This window comes from Eublepharis macularius, chromosome 4 (genome assembly GCF_028583425.1).
Source record: "Eublepharis macularius isolate TG4126 chromosome 4, MPM_Emac_v1.0, whole genome shotgun sequence".
NCBI classification, from domain to species: Eukaryota; Metazoa; Chordata; class Lepidosauria; order Squamata; family Eublepharidae; genus Eublepharis; species Eublepharis macularius.
The window spans coordinates 61,304,620-61,325,293 of NC_072793.1; the positions used below are offsets into that span (position 1 = coordinate 61,304,620).

General features: G+C 41.7%; 1 protein-coding gene across 2 annotated transcripts in view; it reads left to right on the top strand.

Moving 5' to 3' along the window:
• Positions 1-20,674, top strand: part of SH3PXD2B (SH3 and PX domains 2B) — a 167,900-nt gene that overhangs the window by 46,242 nt on the left and 100,984 nt on the right. The window contains exons 1-2 of one of the 2 annotated variants that reach the window (XM_054978239.1): positions 3,564-3,627; positions 14,742-14,817. In XM_054978239.1, coding sequence (XP_054834214.1) covers positions 14,742-14,817 — 76 coding nt within the window. In that variant the 5' untranslated portion in view covers positions 3,564-3,627. Of the gene's footprint in view, positions 1-3,563; positions 3,628-14,741; positions 14,818-20,674 lie in introns of those variants that run through there. The other variant, XM_054978238.1, reaches the window with a different exon arrangement.

Sequence of the window (20,674 nt, forward strand, 5' to 3'; positions counted from 1 at the left end):
TAGACCCCAAAGGCTCATTGACATGGTTCTTATATGATTTTAACAGCCAAAGTGGGCAAGGATTCAATACACAGGTAGACATGGGCACAAACAGAAAAAAACCCAAACATGGTGTTCATTGTTCATGGCTATCCACGAACAATGAACAATGAACACTGATGAACATGAGTCTGTCACGAACATGTTCGTTGTTTGTGGGGGCCAGCAGGCTTTCCTCCAGCCATCAAGATCCCTACCGCACCACTCCCAGAAACCCTACCTGAGCAGGCAGCAGGAAAGGTACCAATAATAAATAATAGCTTGGCCCCAGAGCCTGGCAGCAGCCCTGGAACTTGAAGGGGTAGATCCCTACCACACAACTCCCAGAAACCCTACCTGAGCAGGCAGCAGGAAAGGTACCAATAATAAATAATAGCTTGGCCCTAGAGCCTGGCAGCAGCCCTGGAACCTGAAGGGGTAGATCACTATCCCACCACACACAAAGAAAATTCAAGCTCCAATGCACTCATCCTATCTCTCTAACAGCAGCTGTCTCTCCCTGAAAGCCAGAGCTGGGAGGCCCCTCCCCCCTGGGCTTTTCCTCTTGTAACAAATTTGGAGCTCCAGTCCACACTTGGAAGGAAGACCTGCCTATCAAGCTAAATTGGGCTTAGCTTGGGATTTCCAGGGCAACAGCAGGAGTTCAGACAGAGTTCAGACAATCCCTGCCTGAGTTGCCAAGGGAATTGATTGCAGGTGCCAGACTGTCTGGCTTGACGAACAGCAACGAACGAGGCTTGCAATGACCACCTGTTTGTTTAGAATGGTGCCTCACGAACAGGTTGTTCGTGAACAGCCAAACAGGTTGTTCGTGGGCTGAATTTACGTTCGTAATGCTGTTCGTGCCCATCTCTATACACAGGTAGTTGCCTTCACAGATGCCAGGATCTTGTTGATATTCATTGTTGTAACTGAATTGGTTGTACAACAATTGAATACCAAAATTCTCATGGTTTATGCTTAAAGGGTTAGATTATGGATGCTGTCGTGTACAAACAACTGAAGACTGACTATGTTGGTCTTGAACTGAAGCCCAAACAAAGGGAATTCATATGTTTTCTAACAATCCTTTAAAAGTTTCAGTTCACCTAAGTAGTTTGTTTTTGTTATATTTATACAGTGTTTTTACTTCCTTGATTGTTGCATATGCAAAGGTCTTCTGCTACATGGCAACATCTTCAGCCCCTCGTCTGATGGTACTTAGTAGTTCTAAATTCATGGCTAACTTAGGTCTTTGGTGGATAACTTCTTTGTTTCCCAACCGTATATATGGCAACCTGCTAAATTTTTAAAATTCCTTTTTGCAAGATGCTGTAAGGTTGAATTTCTATATCATACATGCAGGATCTCTAGTTTGGAAGCTAGATTGCTTTCTTCTGACTTCAGTAGGTGAACCAGTGTCATGTCTCAGTAGGGTGCTTTTAAAAATCCTGCTCTCTTTATAATATGTGGAACAAAAGTTCAGTTTGTGACAGTTCTGACCACCCGCTCAGGGCCTGTTCTAAAGACAGACAAGAGTGTGCGAATTTTGTAAAAAGGGTTCTGTTTTGCTAGAGAAAGAAGTTAGAAGCAGCAATTCATTACCATTCTGCTTGGTAATGTTCTTCTGTTCAACTACACAATTTCATTGGCAAGTTCAGATATCTATTAAGCAAGGTATTTAGGAATAAATGGTGACGTAAGGTACTTCACAGTGTTTTGATTAATTTAGGAATGGGAAAGGTTCATTTTGAACAAAGACATTCTTATAAGGATGCTGCTTTACGAGGAGTCAGTTTTACCACACGCACACTCTGCTGTTACCACACAAGTAGTGAAGTTTGTTTTATCCGAGGATGGAATTGGCAGGAGGAAAACTAATTGCACTCTGGTTGTAATCTAAAAAAGGGGCATCATTATGTCCAGTAGGAAAGTATTTTTTAGTGATGTTGCTTTGTGCTGCTGAGTACAAACAAATATCTGCGAGATGATCCTGATTGGTCCAAAACAACACACCATACTGCTGAATGCTCAAGCACAGAGAGCACTGCTGCTGGAAGAGCAGCCAGTGAATGCAAAAAGCCAGGAGAATTGAACTTCCCCCAGCACCCTCCTCAGCAGCTGAAGTATAGGTGAGGGGATCAAGTGAATGGTGTATACAAGGAAATGTTTCAACTACTTAAAATGTGGAAAGTTGATGGAGGGATGAATGATGAAATGTTCATTGACAAAAGGGTAGTTCACGCATGCATGCACTTTATATAGGGCACTTTTAACTTGCTTTTTTCCACATACTGTGGATCCAAAGTGGCTTACAATTTCCAAAAAACTTGCAGAGAAACCGCCAAATTTCACAAATATCACTTGCCATCAACAGACTAATTCACAAGGTAGAGGAGGTGGCACAGCTCTGCCTTCGATGAAATCAGTCTCTCCTTAGGCAGGCAGGCAGGCACTCGCTTCGTCCTTCTTCCATGTACTTTACTTGAAAATTGCAGCATCGAGTGCTGACTTACATGCATGGAGTCATGACAGAACAAATGCTAGTCTCTTCACAATATTTTTAATTGGACTCTGTTCCCATGTTCAGCTGTGAGTTATCAGGTTTGAGAAACTAAGAGTTTCCTGTTGAAAGCAACACTTTAGTTTAAGCGGTTTAAGGATGTTATAAAGGGGAATGTTTCCAGAGTTAAAAGCAGCCTACATTCCTATGACAGTCATTTTGTAGAGCTATTATAAATTGCTCTGGAAATCACTTTTGTTTTGTATTATATCCCAATTGCACGAGGAGTCTGTTCAAAGGATCAGACATTACCCGTTTAAGTATTGGTGTCTGTGGTCTTGAGCCTAGTGTAAAAGAGGCTCTTCTGTACCATAATATTGTGGAAAGGAAGTGGAGGAGATTGGAGGCATCTACTGATTTGCTTTACTTTGTTGCTGTTCTGTCACCAAATATTTGTTCTAAAAAAGAATAATTATCCATGGCAGGATGTATAATGAGTTATATATGCCATATGGATTATTCTGTGTGCAGTGTTTCAAGAACCCTGCAACTGTCCTGCTTTGTCTTGCATTCCACTCTTTGTATTCATTCACACAGCCTTGGACTTGTACTTCATTGCTTGTGTAGTGCTATGACCAGAGGTTACGTGAAGCACAGAACAGTTACTTACTGAAAAAAGAGAACTTAAATGCCCACTAAAAGTGACTATTAAGATCTTTGTGTGTGCTCAAATAACTGGAAATCATTAAAAATTCTTACTGTCGTGTTATAACCTTTGGAAAGAGAAGATGCATCCAGAGGTGGATTGCAGGTGTGGGTTTTATAAAGGGAGCTTCTTACATAATTCATGGAGTTCTACCTTTGCCCTTTCCTGTTATAATATCTTGCTGTACTGTTTTCACAAGAAATTGTGGCAATGATTTTTTGTCTTCTGGCAAATTAAATCTCCATTGAGGTCTGAGGTCTTCCTGCCATCTTCCAAGTTTTTGGTTTCTTATAAAGACAGGCTGCCTGATTTGAACTGTTGCTGATACTCTTTTGTGGCAAGCATAGGAAATTTCGAACAACTGCTGTCTATGCTGGCTGAATGATGATCTCCAGTTTTGGTAAGCTAACATGTAACTGAAACAGTCAGACTTTATCATGCTTCGACTAAAGAAGTTAGCGTCGGGTTTTTTTTCTGTCTCCAGTGTCATGAAACGGAAGCTGTTGTTAGTCATAGTCTCAGTTTGCTGAAGAAGAGAGAATAGGCTTTTTCAATTTTATTCTGTCTGGGCTATTGCCATTGGAAGATAAAGCGGGTGCTTATAGGACAAGGGAATTTACTCCTGCCATTAGCATTTTAATGGATATAAGGACCATACATTCTTCTAATTAATTGGAGGCCTGATTGCTGGTCATTATTATTAAGTGTGAATGCTTCTAGAGTAAGCTGGGCAGAATGTAAAATAATAGGAACGACACCCCCCTACACACACACACATACACCAGTGCAGCTAATTTAGAATTGTCCAAAAGAGCATCTTTTTTCCAGCCACAAAGGCTTTCTCATCCAGTTATTTGAGAATTTCTGGAGAGAAGCGTGGTGTAGTGTTGACACAGTGTCATGCGCCCCCCCCCCCTCAATTATCTGTTACATTTTCTTTCCTAAGTAACAAAATGCCAGGAAGAAAACCAGTGCCACACTTCAAGAAGCAAAAAGGAGGATAAGCATATAAGTCGGCGGAAAACACAAGTCCATTAAAGCAGACACAAGTTATCCTAAACAGGGGTTTCAAGGGGGAGCTCCCAAGAATTTGTTAAAATGTCAGAGGAGATATGATGAGCAGTTAAGTCTTTCCTTGATAGTTGGTCAGGGAGGAGCAGGAGTGGCAACGGCTGCCACCACCACTCTTTCTCTTTGCTGCAGGGCTAGTTTGGGGTTTGCTCCTTTCCCTGGCATGAATGGTGTTGGGTGGGTGGTTTGGACAAGAGACCTACTGGCATCGTGGTGGCTGTTGTTACTGTTCCCCCTCTCCAGCACCACCAGATGAGTTCTGAGTCTGTGGCTGATCTTAGGAGCTTCAGCTGGTGATGGGCCCCAGCAAGTGCCTGATCGTGCGGCCTGGACCTGATTGGAGAAATAGCAAGTGATTGCTGATGGACAAAGAGCTTTTTTGAGAAGGGGAGCTCTTGACTTGTTCATGTGGTCATAGGCAGCCTTCCCATAGCTGTACTGAGATTGTTCATTTAGGCCCTGCCGCCCCCTGCCCCAACTTCAGGCTGATTTACTTCTCTTTTTATTAGATTTAATTGAGAGGGTGTCAGAGTTGAGGTCAGCACTGCATAGAAGTTGATGCTGACTTTAATGTGTTGCCAGTGAGTTTCTGGGGACAGCCATTATGCACTTTATTTTTTGCTGCTTCCAGCTGTGGGCCTTGTGCATTTTTTCATATGCTTAAGCAAGTTACATAGAACAGTTTATGGCTGCATGTATAAGGTTTCCAGTGACTTCATAGGAAATTCCTCACCGTTTGCATGCTGTTGCCATCCTTTATAGCTTCTATTTCTGACCTCTGCTACCTTCTTATTCATCTATCTCTGTGTGATACTGCAGGAACTTTTCTAACCCAGAGCCATTAAGATGTTATTTTAATTAATTCTGAGGCTGAAATGGTTAGTTGCTCCTAGATGCACAGTTTTAATAACACTGAAAAAAAGAAGAAGCTAATTATGGATTATGTAGAAAAATAACACTGCTAGAAAGGAACTATACACCTTTTGGGACCTAGTTAATTTTATCCCTGTTCTCTAGGGTGTCCCAGTATCAATCATTCTGATTTTGTGCTATTTGAATGCAACTTGCCCTTCCATAGCATTTTTGGAAGATGGCTACATTCAAACATCCACAAACCCGTCTGCTTATGACAGGCATGAACATGGCTTGTGAGCTGTACTTGCACACTCTTCCCCCCGGTTTACTGGTTCTGGAAGCCTTAAGTCCAGTTTGTCACAATGTCCAAATTGGGTGTCTGAGCAAATTGGAGCGTGTTTCCTCCCCACGAGCCAGGACTCAGCTGCAGTTTGGAGTGATGAGTGTGAAGGTTTCTGGAACGAGGAAGAGAATGGAGGGAACTTATGAGCCCACCATGATGTCCATGCCCATCATGAATAGACAGAGGTTTGTCATGGCTCCTGAACATAACCTATATGCCTTAACTGAGTGTTTAACTTTCATTGTAAAGAGATGATGCAGAAAATATAAAAGAATGAAATTAACAGTCGTTCATATATGCACTTGTGTAAAAAAAGAAAAGAAAACAACTGAATTTTCTGCCTTTCTGTCTTCAAAAGGTATCTAAAGTGAGGCTCACAAGAGAATCATAACAATATCCTAAAAACCCTCCCATTTCTACATAAAATCATTTTAAACAGAGATACAAATCTGTTCAATGACCTCTGTGAGGGGCTGCAGAGACAGTACTAAACTTACCTCTTGGGTTGAGAGTTCCTTAACCTGGCAGGAGTAGCTGAGAGAGCTCTGGAAGAGCTGTGGCTGACCCAAGGTCACCCAGCTGGCTTCAAGCAGAGGAGTAGGGAATCAAACCTGGTTCTCCAGATTAGAGTCCTGTAGCTCTTAACCACTACACCAAACTGACCTTACTGTGGGTTCCTGCTGCTCATAGCCCTCACTCATAGATAGTAATGCTTGGCCTTGTTGATATGGGAGAAGATGGTCCTGCAGATACTGTGCAGCCAAGCCACTTAGGACTTTAAAGATCAAAACCAGTGCCTTGAATTGCATCTGGAAGCAAACTTGTATTACCTGGAGCTGATATACAGTGTTTGCTTGCAATTTCATTCAGGGTCCTGTCTCTTGTGTTCTGCACTTGCTGGAGCTTCAGAACAGTCTTTATCGGCAAACTTACATGGTGCACTACAGTAATTCAGTCTGGATGTTGGTAAGGCATGTGTGGCAATGGCAGTTAAGTTTTCTGTAATAGCAGCAGCAGCTGAGCGGTTAGCCTAAGCTGGAAAAGGGCACATTTTGGTCGACCACCTTTCTGACGTTAGTGGTATCCAGGCATAATCCAAGACTGAGTTGCTGCTCATTCTGCATGTTTGACAAAGACTTGTGAGCTGGCTACAATTATTTTTAGTAAGTTACGCAATTAAGGGCTAGTTGCTGGTTGATCCATGAGCATGTTTATTAGTACAGAAAGAGTGGGGGGAGGGCTGTACCATTTTCCTGACCTCTGATGTCCCTATGGAACCAATATTAGCTCAGTGTGTGTGTGTGGGGGGGTGTAGATTGTGACTGTGCAGTCTTTATGCTTTCCTTAAAGAAGCAAGTAGCTGTTGCAGTTGAGCATTTGAGGTCTGGGCAGTGGGGTGGGTGAAAGAGTTATATACTCCATCCCCAAACCATTAACTGATCTGACCCCCCCCCCCCTCTGCTGTTTTGCAGGTCTTCCACCACCCCATCTAACATGTTGCAGGAGTAACAACTATGTAACACTAGCATACTTTATTGCCATCGAGTTCTGATCTTAAATAATGGAGGTTGAAGGATTTTAAAAGGTTTTGCTCCCCTTTTTGGGTCATTTTGAATTTGTTCCGCATTAATTGGAAGTATGTTTATTCTAGCTGAGGGTGTAATTTGTTGGGTTAAAGGCCAAGATCTTGCTTACCCAAGACGCTAGTTTTTAAATTCCATCAGCTTTAGTAAACGATATGCTGCCTTTGCAGCAAGCTCTTAATACAGCACTTTTTGTTGCCAGAATTGTTTTGTGAGCCTCTTATAACTTTGTGAGCCTTCTAAAGCATGAATTCACATCTCAATTTACTAATAAAAAACTCTGTTCTAAGAAATGCTGTTTCTGATCTTACACGCAAATTAGCACAGGAGATGTCACAGAACAAAGGGGTCACGTTCAGTATTTTATAAAAGTGAATTTTGTTTCTCTAATGGATTTGCAAATTAGATGAGTGTGTGTGTGTGTGTGTGTGTGTGTGTGTGTGTGAGAGAGAGAGAGAGAGAGAGAGAGAGAGAGAGAGAGAGAGAGAGAGAGAGAGAGAGAATGTGCAAGCTTATTCCATCTCTGTGGATTGGAGCCTGAGCAACACATTTCAGGAAAGGTTAAAGGGGAACTGTGCTTGTGGCCCTCCTTATCATATTTTTACCCTGAATTGCTGTTTTTTATTCTCTGAAGGGAAACTGGTTTGTTGTACAAAGGATTTCCTGTGATTCCACTTCTACTTACTAAGCCTGGCTCTGGGGTTCTTAAATGTTGATCACTGATTAATGTGTCTGGCACATTCCCTGTGGTGGGTGTTCTGACCAGTGGGAAGGTCTGTCTTTTATCTTTGAACTTAGCTCCACAGACAGCCTGCTGAAAGAAATATACAGTAGTAACAAAATTGTATTATAGCTGGACCTTAGCAGAAATGGTTCTCTTGTATACCTTACAAACTGCTGGGCTGATTTTGTGGTTTGTTGTGGGGTTTATATGGTGTCTTTAATAAATGAGTTTATGACTGTTGATTTTTAGTAAGAGTGTAGTTGTTTGGTTGTTGTTGTTTGTAAAACTCCTTGAGCATTAGAAAGGAGTATAGAAATTCCTTAACCCTAGATCAACCTCATTCTCTTAGATATTTATCACTCATGGTGGGTGAGAGCTGTTGAGAGGAAATTGCAAGAAAAAGATATTCTTTAAACTGAAAACTATTTTCTCCTTAAAATCTGCATAGCTGCACTAATTCATGAGAGCTTTTGTCAGCTAATGTTATCAGAATTTTCATTATATAAATGCAGGATATAGCAGTTCTATCTTCCTCCACATTAGTCAGACCTCAGTTGTAGTGTCACAGCAAATTTATACTCCATGCTTGTTGCCTAGAGTACAGAAAATTCTGAAGAAATGTTTTCAAATTGTCCAAATGTGCCCAGATAGTGTTTTGAGGTAATCTGGTGGTTGATGGGAATCAACTTTCATAAAATACTGGAATGATATTCGTCCACCACAGTGTTGTCATTTTGTTCTTGGAGTACATGGTGTATCCATATATTTTGAGTTTTGAGGCATCTCTTGGGCTAATGTTATGTTATCCAAAAGTATAAAAATATTGCATTTAGAAGATCATCACTTGGTGGCTCTTACTTGTTTGAAGAACGCAGAGAGTAAATCAAGCAGAGTCAAATTCTTCGTTTTTACGGCAGTGAGCATCACGCCTCTTGGGAGAAAAGCCGCCATCTCCCAGTTCAGCAGTTTAAAATATAAGCCTGTGGCTGAAGAATAGCTAAAAATGCATTCCAAACAAAACAATCATTCAATTGGTTTTAGCTGCCACAGGTGTTTTATGTTATACAGATACAGGGTGAATGTCTGCAGGTTCCAGCCTTTGGTCACAGATTGTTTGGTTGTCCTTGATGATATAATTTGCTAGCTCTGAAAATGGAAAGAAAGAGGATTTGGAATTATGTAGAAATAAAATAAAAATGCACATTTGGCAGCATAAGAGTCTGCTTTTGTCCCTCAACCATTGCTGATCTGATGAACATGTTTCAAATTAAAGCTACAAACTTTTGGCTTCCTGAAAAGAAAAGGGGAGTGAGGCCAAATTAGAAACTTCATTTTAGTAATGCTGAGAGATCAAAATTTTCTATGATTTTAGACCACAAAACGATGGTCTATACAGAATGAAAAGGTTCATTTATGTATACTTTCTCATGTTTTAATGGATGGTCTTGCTTGCCATTTCAGTCTCCTGTGTCTGTGATGTGCAATGGTACTTGTAAGTAAATAGTCCTTAATTTAATTTGCTTTCAAGTCTGCTCCCCCATTCAAAGTCCTGAGAGCCACTGATTCAAAATGGTGGAAGTAAGTTTGTCAACTTGTTCCCATGAAATGAGTGGCAAAAATCATCATTGGTTTAGAAAGTTTAGAAGTTTGCTCCATTCTCTCTGCTTTCAGTGTCTGCTATCCATATTAATTTGTAAGAAAGACTCTTCACTGAAGAGGGAAGAACTTCCTGTATGGTTAGTGGGGAATTATTTTTTTTCCTTACAGGAAACCTCAATGATGGTATGATCATGAACTGAGTGTATGTGCAGTCCGCTTTCCTGTCCCCAAAATGTAGACACTCCCTCTGCTTGAGTCATGCTAATGGAACATTTTTGCCCTAGGCAAATGAGAACCATACCGATGACTGACACTGCATCTCTTGTCTGCTATCGGCCACAAATTTTAATGGCCTTCCCAAACAGGAAGAAAGTCATTCATATCCTTTGTACATAAAATGATGACCCAATAAGGTTTTAATTTGGACACATGGCAACATTGCTGCATAAGTCTTTAATTTTACAGGAAAAAGAGTAAAAGGGATTTTCTACAAGTCCGGTAACTCTATCAGAACTGCACTGGCCTGATGTTAGTGTGTTCAGATTAGCAAAGATCTTTCTGCTGTGACCTGCTCATGAACAAACTGTCATTCTCCTTTGGTCCTTTCTTGAATTATTAATTCTGTTAATAATTCCTTTCTTCTGTTATTAACTGTTTGGGAAGGGTGCAAGCAGTACTTCTGTTTCCATAAGTAATTATGGGAGTATACCTCTTGAGAAAACTAGGTTTGGTATTTTTTAGCATTGACTAGGTGGTGAATTTTATTAGAAAAGCAAGCAGACCTTTTGTGCATTTATTATGAATGTTTTCCTAGAGGGAGCCCATTAGAAACTAGACAGCACTTATATTTAGTAAATCAATTACTGTATATGTTAATGGGACATTCAGTTTCTGATTAATTGCTTCATAAGACTGATGTTTTGGTGAGTATTTTGAGAACATTAATTTACAGTGTTTTCACACACAATTTTTTAAAAATAAGCCAGGAACACTGAACTTAGTGGATTACAAATAGGTTATATGCAGTAGCAGCACACCATACTGAACCACTGTTTTGAGGGTGAGAGGGAAAAGTACAGTATTTTCCCTCCCCTGTCAGAATGGAGGCCACAGCCTAGGCCCATGAGACATTCGTATAGGAACACAAATATCCTCGCATTGTTCACTCCCAGCCTGCACTGGAGGGCCAATGCTACCACAGAACCATGGAGGAGATTGACTTTTTGTTGGAAAACTGCTGAGTGTCTGGCTAGCTGTTAACTGGACGGCTACATCTTTTCAGACAAACATGCCATGTTCTCCTCTGGGAGCTATTCCCAACATCCACTAACCTTGCCTCCAAGGTGGTGGTAATGCAGATGGAAATCTGTTTGCATCATTGATGTGGATAAGGATTAGGACATTTCTTTGGGTAAAAGAAGCAGAGGGGAAATTGACAGGTATAAAATCATCTGAAGTGGAAATAATTTGTATTGTCGAAGGCTTTCACGGCCGGAGAACGATGGTTGTTGTGGGTTTTCCGGGCTGTATTGCCGTGGTCTTGGCATTGTAGTTCCTGACGTTTCGCCAGCAGCTGTGGCTGGCATCTTCAGAGGTGTAGCACCAAAAGACAGAGATCTCTCAGTGTCACAGTGTGGAAAAGATGTTGGCAGGTCATTTGTATCTACTCAGGAGGGGTGGGGTTGAGCTGAGTCATCCTGTAAGAGTTTCCCAGGGTGTGGAATGCTAATGGCGGGAGGCTTCACTGTATCCTGAGGAGGTTCTTTTGCATATGGATTGGTGCTTGGTGTGCTAATCTTCTCTGCAGGGCTATTGTCGAGTATAGAGTGTTTTGTTAGCCTGGTGTTTTTCAGAACTGGAAACCATGCTCTGTTCATTCTTAAGGTTTCTTCTTTCCTGTTGAAGTTTTGCTTATGCTTGTGAATTTTAATGGCTTCCCTGTGCAGTCTGACAAAGTAGTTGGAAGTGTTGTCCAGTTGTCCAGCAAAACTTCAACAGGAAAGAAGAAACCTTAAGAATGAACAGAGCATGGTTTCCAGTTCTGAAAAACACCAGGCTAACAAAACACTCTATACTCGACAATAGCCCTGCAGAGAAGATTAGCACATCAAGCACCAATCCATATGCAAAAGAACCTCCTCAGGATACAGTGAAGCCTCCCTCCATTAGCATTCCACACCCTGGGAAACTCTTACAGGATGACTCAGCTCAACCCCACCCCTCCTGAGTAGATACAAATGACCTGCCAACATCTTTTCCACACTGTGACACTGAGAGATCTCTGTCTTTTGGTGCTACACCTCTGAAGATGCCAGCCACAGCTGCTGGCGAAACGTCAGGAACTACAATGCCAAGACCATGGCAATACAGCCCGGAAAACCCACAACAACCATGGAAATAATTTGTTGGGGGAGGGGGTATTCCATATAGGAATTTAACTGGTTCACCCTACGTGCAATGATTTTTGTGTTGTACGAGCAACAATGATCTAGTATTTTGGGATTGGACCCCACCTCCACCTTATATTTACTCTGTAGCCCTTTATTTACACTCAGTCTAATGCTCTGCTTCTAACAGAAGAGATGGAAGCATGAACCTGTTCTTGTTGAGTTTGTGCCTCCTCCTCCTCCCTGTGTGCATGATGGGCCAGGTGCCTGTTCCTTTTCATTGGAGATGCTGGGGATTGAGCCTGGGACCTTCTGTTTGCCATGCAGGTGCCTTACCATTGACCTCTTACCACTGAGCCACAGCCCTTCTCCATTATGATGTCCTTCTGGAGAGGCAGGCTGGGCTGGAAGCAGGGGACTCTGTGCTTTGGTGGTTCCACTTTTACTTGACCAACCAGCTCCACAAGGTAGTGTGGGGTGGGGGGAATGCTGCTTGGCCTCTTGGCATTTACATCCTGAGGTCCCACAAGAAACAGGAAAAAGGGAAGAACTATGAGGGCTTTCAAGAAAGGGAGAGAGGAAATAGCAGAGGAGGGGAAAATGAGGTGTCCTCGGCAAGTTCTTGCTGGCCCTCTTCTTGTAAAATACATATAGTAATAGCTGATAATTCAGCAGTAGTATGTGGAACCTGAGAATTTGATGTGTCTGTTGGCTTCTGTTAGATTGGCTCCTGCCAAGTAAATATGAGAGAACAAGTTGATGTCCACAAAACTGTGTGGGAGATTCCCCTCTTCCAAACACCTTTGACTGTTCTTCATCATCCCCTTTCCCAAATACCTCATCTTCTTTCCTCCCCTCCCAAATAGCCTTGTGTGTTAGTCTCCCCCTTCATCTCCTTCCAACACCCTTCCCCGTACATCTCCTTCCCCCCTTTGCAAAACCCTTCCATGCCAATTCTGTATGTCATGCAGATGCCTTACCGTTGACCTCTTACCACTGTTCCTTATATTTGGGAACTTAGAGGCATGGTGTGCAGGCTTGCACTGGTTCACAGCTGTGGCAGCCAGGACCAGGAGAAGTGAGATACATTTCCTGGCCCTAAAAATTGCTTGGTTGGTGGCCTTTAAAGCAGCATCCAGTTTGGACCGGTGTTGCTACTCTGGTGGTGGCTGCGTGTGACCTACAGTCCAGCTGGTTCTTTTGGAGTGCCCCACCAGATTTGTGTGCAGGGCTGTGCAGTTGTCCACGGAAGAGGGGGCCAGCAGTTCCCTGTTCTTTCCTTCCTTTGAAACACCCTTACTGTTTATGATCATTGGGAGCTCACAGCAATGGTGTGTGGGTGTTGGGCGGCTGGCAGGTGCAGTGACTGGGCGGGGAGAGGCAAGATGCCCGTTCCTGTACCCAGAAGCTGCTTAGTTACTCTGGGAGCATGGCAAACCACTTCTAAGCCGGCTGTTTTTAACTATAAACAGGTCATTTGCGTACTGTGCCGCCACACAGTTTGTGCGAGGCTGTTTGCTCTTCTTGTGGTGTGTGCATGTACAGAGTCAATGTGAGTTACTTTTGGGGGGAATTCAACTCCCCCCCCCCCATATGTTTTTATTGGTGTTTGAAAATTTTTTGCAACCCTGGGTGGTGCCCCAGGATTGCAGAAATATCAGCTTTGTTGCCAAGTGGCCTCAATTGGTGGATTTAAGGATCTATGGGGGGCACTTGGCTATTAGCATATGAAGGTGGGGGATCCACAAGGAGTTGCGGAGGCCATCGCATTTTCCCTTCTCCCACCATGTCCTCATTCCCTTCCCATCCCCTCATAGCCTCTCCCCTTTTTCTGCTTCCTTCCCTCTTTCCGACCCACCTCCTGTCTGTCCCCTTGACTTCAGCTTTCTCCCTTCCCCTCCTCCCAGCAGCCTCTCTCCTATGGCCCAGTTGCATGGTTCCACCTGAGCTGAGCTCACTTGCATGGTGAAGAACCTGCAGGGACTTTGCTGGAGGTACTTGCTTTTCCCCACAATATTTCCTCTTACCATCCTTCTGGCAGCCTTCATACGCTCACCTTTCTCTTTGTCCTTCTGCTCATCAAACCCACTAAAAACACCTCTTAACTGTCCCCCCATTATCATCTATATTTCTTAATTTATTTCATTTATGTACAGTCTTTCTCCAGAATGGGGACCAAAAGCAGTTTATATCATTCTCATTACCTCAATAGTATCCTCACAACAACTCTGAGAGGTAGGTTAGGCTGGGAGTATGTGACTGGATCAAAATCACCCAGTAAACTTCCACAACAGAGTGGTGATTCAAACCAGGGTCTCCCAGATCCTACTCTGACACTCTAACCACTCTACTATATTGTTTTTGAGGGAGCTGCTGTTGAACAGTAGCAAGCAGCCGGGCCTTGGTGAGTCATGCAAGTCATGCGGTATCAAGTGGACTGTGGTTGCTGGTGGTCCTGGCGCCTTTGAATCCTCCCAAGCAGCCCTGAAAGGGCTCTTGCCTTTTACTGACAAAAGCTAAGCATGGAATACTGGCTAAACTATTATGGCTGCTGAGCAACAGCCATTGAGGGCATCTGGTTAAAGCTACAGGAGCTTCTTTTAAAATTTATCATTAAGGTTTTTTTTATTTCATATTTTTCTGCAAAGTTGGGGCATTTTTCAGGTCAGTAGGAAGATCTGTCTTGTCTGTTCATGGCTCCAATTTCCAGATTTAAGTATCCACAGATCAGGGCCACTTGGCTATTAGCACATAAGATGATGTGGGATAGCAGGGTCTGAAATGAGAGTTGATTGGTGGTATAAAACTTCCTCAAGTTGATCTGTTGTCATTCTCTTAAATTTCTAGAAGTTAAGATTAGGTTGTATTTGCCACTGTTTGTGGTAATTTTTGCGTGCTTTAAGTTGGTTTCAGTGACTCTTTTTAAAATATGGTGTGTTATGGTTTTTTTAGATGCAAATGTTGGACAAATTCCCAATGGAAGGAGGACAGAAGGACCCTAAACAAAGGATCATTCCCTTCCTACCAGGTATGTAAGGTGATCAGCAGAGTTGTCAAATGGAATGTTTGAAGGGGGCTCATATATTCTTTTTCCCCCCATAATAAAAGAGAAGTTTAACTAAGAATTTCAGTAGGCTGAGAAGAAAGGGCAGGGTTAATTAGTATGTGTTTGGGGACTTTAAAAATGGTAGATGAATCAAGTGTGTGTGCAACCTATCGGAGGCTCTGACTTTCAAAAGTTCATATACTGAAAAACTTGTTGGTCTCTAAGGTGTCACTGGACTCAAATTCTGCTGTGTAATGGTCCATTATCAAGCCTGTGTGTGCCTGTCACCTGCTTCTATAATAGTCTTTGAAGAATAACTCAGAACATGCAACAGTGTTTATGCCAGAGTCATAGTTTCTAAAATCTAATATACTTGAGCAACAATGAAAGGCAGAATTTCTACTCAGCTGATCTCCTGGCTCATCTGGGCAAGAGTTGTTATGGACTAAGATCCAAATGAAAATAGGATGCTCTTTTATTGAATAGCCTAGAACTGATTTAAAGATTTGCTTGCCTGTCATGATTTTTAAGCCTCCCCCCAGCTTTCCTATAAAATAATCTGTCTTCCTTTTATTCAGTTTCTTTCATTTGTCTTTGCTGAGTTCATTGAACCCTCTAGCAGCGATAGGTATGAGATGAAAAGGGTGATGGTGTTTGATTTTGCAGAATTAGTATAATGGGCTGTATCTAACTACTTAGCTCAGCTAACAGTTTTGTGTTCCTTTGGTGCTATGTGTATTCTACAGACATAAGTGGCTTGTGCCCATTGAATGTGCCACCTGTAGCTAAGTAAGTGGTAAGATACAACAACCCATTGGGCCTATTCAACATTGATAGTAATGCGAGGGTGACATTTATATTACGTTACATTTACAATGTTTTTACTGGTATAAATAGGTTTAAAGAGAGAGAGAGAGTAGGTAAGTATATTAATTGGCTCCTTAACAAGAGCAGCTATCAGGCTGTTAAGCCTCTTTGGAGGGAAATGGTAACTTGAATGGAGAGCGCAGAATTCAAATGAAGATAAAACTAGTCCAAAAATAAAGGCAAGATTGGGCTGGAGAACAAGGGGAGGACTGAGTATGGAGGGGTGTGTGTGTGTGTGTGTGTGTTATTTTTATTGATAGTCTAGGTGTTCTCCCTTCTTGACAAAATTAGGGTGGAACTTTAGCCTTGAATCTTCTGGAGATTTCTGTGGATGGAAGAGATTTCCATTCCCTGAGCAGCATTTCAGTGCCTCCTGATGCAGCCCAGAATACCTGTCACAATCCCTTTGTACAAAAAAGGTAACAAAGATGATCCAAATAACTATAGGCCAATCAGTTTGCTTAGTATAGTTAGCAAACTCTATGCAAGACATCTTTTATGGAAATTTAGAGAATGGCTGGAAGACGAATCTTATTTAGCAGAAGAACAGGCTGGTTTCAGGGAGGGTCACTCCACCTTAGATCAGTGTATGTTGCTAGACCATCTGATTGCAAAATACTCTTCCAACTCAAGTGTGTCACTCTTTGCTGCCTTTCTGGACCTGAAATCAGCTTTTGATTCAGTTTCAAGAGCTATATTATGGGATAAACTAAGGTCCACAAGCATTGACAAACGTTTACTGTTTCTAATTCAGGCTCTGTACAATCATACATCCATAAGGGTCAAGTGCACCTCCCAAGGTCACCTTACAGACTCCATCAGAACCAACAGGGGGGGTCAAACAAGGATGCCTTCTTGCTCCCCTCCTTTTCAATTTTTACATCAATGATTTGGTTACACACATAAATAGACCTGAGTTCCACCCCCCTAGGTTAGGCGACAAACACATAGGGGTGCTTCTTTATGCTGACGATGCTGTTCTGCTCTCAAGGACTCCAATTGGTCTTAGGAGAGCTATGGGCTCTTTTGCCAAGTACTGTCAACAAAACAACTTAGAGGTCAACTATTCCAAAACAAAAGTTATGGCCTTTGCAAAAAAACAAAACCCCAAAAATTTATCACTGGTCTTTAAATTCCATTCCTATCGAACAAGTTTCATATTTCAAGTACTTAGGTGTTTTTTTCCAGGCTAATAGCCAAAAAACGGCTAATATAAATTCTGTCATCTTAGATGCCAAAAGAAGCTCAGGGGCAATTCAAAAATTCTATTGGTATAAAGGAGGTAAATGTCTGACTGCGGCCTTCAGACTATTCAAGGCTAAATCCCTCTCTCAGCTTACCTATGGAGCTCCAATAAATGTCACCTCAAATTTAAAGAAGCTGGACACAGTTCAGTCTAAATTCCTGAGAACAATCTTACAAGTGCCCCATGGTGTCCCAAACGCACTTATCAGAATTGAAACTGGCATGATTACAGTAGAGGCAAGGTTGTGGATTGCAGTAACCCTGCACTGGCTAAAATTAGTTTTCTGTCCCAAAGGGCTCACAAGTCTAATAATATTGGATCCCTTTGCTCCCCCATGGCTCAGGGCGCTGGATAAGAAGTTACTTTCTTACGGTCTTTCTAAACAATACCTGTGCTCTATGGGTTACGAAAAAGCTAAAGATATAGTTAAACAGAGGATATTAGATATTGCAAGGCAACATGATATAATCAGAATAGAGAAATGGCGAGATCTTTTGGAGCCCCCCAATAGGGTAACACCTATGCCTTATCTCCTCAACCTATCAAATCAGGAGTACAGATGAATTTTCACACTAATGCGACTGGATGGTTTTCCCTCGGCTGTCCTCTAAGGGAAGTTTAAAAAAATCCCTTATGAGGAAAGGATTTGTCCCTGCTGTGAGGAAGGGATAGAATCATTAGAACGCATTATATTTGATTGCAAGGTGTATAACAATCTTCGCAAATCTCTTCCTCTTTTTTCAACTTTGCCCGTTACCCGTAGCCAAAGGATATGCACTCTGAGGGGTTTCTTTTCAGATAAACATCCTAAGATCACATTTCAGGTGGCCAGATTTGGTTGGATTGCTTCAAGGATGAGGAAATCCTTAGTGTCTAAGTGAATGATTTTATTGTACCACTGAGAATTTTAAAGTTTATACTATTGTATCATGAATGATTTTACCCAGGTATTGTGAATGGTTTTATTGATGTTTTATTTTCTTCTGTGGTACCTTTTATTGGTGTTTTTATAAATTGTTGGTCATTGACTGTGGAAAATAAACTACTACTACTACCACCTCATTCCATAAATACTGCTTAGTGGGGGGAAAGAGATCCCCCGAACAGCAAGGAGTAGGAATCAGAGGTCTATAGTGGGAGGGAGAAATTGAAGAAAATCACTTCTCCACATCATCTGTGAAAATCCTCTGGAATCTAACCCCCCGTTTTCAAACTCATGAAATATTTGGATGTGTGCATTGCAATAATTAAAATACTCTTTTTGATGCCATTTTGATTTTGTTATCTGAGCCTCTGGCTGTTTCCTACTTTTCTGGTTTACAGTACTGCATGATGTTTCCTAAACTTTATAATACATCTGCATGTTCTATATAGGCCTAATTTGCTTAAGAAAGCAAGCTTGATCAAGCTGTAGAAATTGATTCTTTGGATTACGTGTTTTCAGAGTTAGTAACTAAGGCTTAACTCTGGTCCATTTAGACAAGATACAACTTAATGTTTGAATTTCTGCAGTTTGCTAACTTTCTGTTCTTCAGGCTAGTTTTATAATCAGACATGCATTTGTGAGTATGATGTTTAAGTAAAGGTAGTTTTTGCTGAAAATAAGAAGGGCAATAATATTTTAATGTACTTAGTTTCATTTTTTTAAAAGCTAAACACTAGTATTTGCCTGAAAAGAGGGATGCCCTTTACATCTGGAACTAAAAGATGATAGTGCCGTGGCCAAACTTTAGTAAATGTTTACTATTATGGTTACTTTTAGGGGATGCATTTTGATTCCATTTCTTCCCTGGGTTGTGGTATCAGCAAAACAAAACTAAGTTTTGGCAAAAATGTAAAGAAAAAGAGTTTGGTATGCAACTTTTTGTGCCAAAAGAGTGGGATGGGAGGAGCAGAGAAGCAAGCTGAACTAGCAATGTCTAAAACTTGGAACAACAAGAATTACAGTTTGGCTTCACTCAGTTGCTGAAGCATCCCAACCTGGTTTTGGAAGGCAGAGGAAGGTTCACTTCCAGAAATGTTGCCCTGACTGGTGTGTTCTGCTTGCTAACATCTTCCCTTTTCTCCCATAAGCTAAACTATTAAAACCTTTCTCATTTTGTTAGATGGTTTTACACAAGAAAGCCTTTTTTAGAGGTCAAACAATTTGAAAACTGAAAGTATACAGCTACAGAATTGGCTGCTTAGTTCAAATAAGTTTGATAGTCAGCCCTTACAAGACTGCTTCTTAGCAGTCTTAGGAAAGAAAGGAGCACACAAAGAGCTTTCCTAAGTGTGTGGCGAATGGGGGAAGGGAGGAGGGGTTTGGCAAAGGGATGCATGATGGGAAAACATCTCCTCCTCGATTCTCCTCCCTTCCTGAGCAACTCCTCCCTTCCTGAGCAACTTCCTGACCAAACAGAAGAAGACATAAAGAAAAGTTCTCTTGCCCCTTCTCCTTTTCAAGCTGAAAGCAGATGGAAAAAGAAAAACATATTTACTCAGTCCATTATGCCCCAACTTTCTTAACCAGAACCAAACTAAAAAAATGCCAGCATACCAGTAACTAACCACCAGTAAAAGTCTTTTAATACTGGAGTGATGGGATCCTAGCAGTCTGTTCCAATCCATACCTGTGCTACTGTATTTTAAATCTTTTATACAGTTTCCATGGAAGACCTACATAGAACACATTGCAGTAGTCTAGAACATGTAACGTGATGACTAGCTCATCATTCTACAAGACAGGGTGCAGCTTGCAAATAAACTGAAACTGGCAAAAGGCTGCTCTAATCACAGGTAGCACCTCAGCAACTAGATGGCGTGCTCTGTCCAAGAGCACCTCCCTAGCTACAAATCTTTCAGAGTGAATCTGACTCCCTCCATAATAGTGCATTCTCTCTTAATATTTGTCTCTGAGCCTAGATAGCAATCATGATCAAAAGGAATAAAAAGCCCCAGAGAGATCCAGGAGAATCAACACACACTGTTGTGTCCATCTAAGGCACCAACAGAGTGATCAAGATTGTCCCAGGCCAAAAGCCAGACTGAAATTAGTCTAAATAATACATATCATTCAGATTTTGGAATATAGGCTGCAAGGTCTGACATTCAGTCATTATGGGGTTAATGTTTTGCTCCATATAGAGAATTCTTTGTCTACTAGACACACCTTGTATTCTCCACAGTCCCATCAGCATGATATTTGATTTTGAACACCCATTTACATCCAACAGGTTTTCTTTCTGGAGGTAACTTTGTAAGAGTCCATACTTGTTTTACATTTATGGATTGCAATTCTTCTTCCATTGCTTCAATCCATTTCTCTTTTTCTTCTGCAGGCAGTTTAGATATTTCTTTTCCATTCTTGGGTTCTTTTATATGCTGCACAGTTTCACAAAATTCATATTTCTTTGGTGGGTTTCCTTTATTGCTTCTTTCTGATCATCTCACAGTGATTGTGCGTTCTGTCTCCTCTGCTCCAGTCCCTGCTTCGCCTTCGGTTTGGGTAGTCTCTTGAGAAGGTGTTCTTGCCAGTTCCCCGGATGTCTCTGCAGGTGACCAAAGGACCAATTCTTCAGGAGCAGTCTCTGCATCTTTTGGATCAGTTGTCACTGTGGATCCAGCTGTGTTAGAAGCATGTGGCAAATGATTCTCATCCACATATACCACATTGTGTTCCCTGACTCTGGCTGAATCCTATTTTCCGTTTTTCAAATGCAAAGATTGCGTTGGTTCCTATCCCGC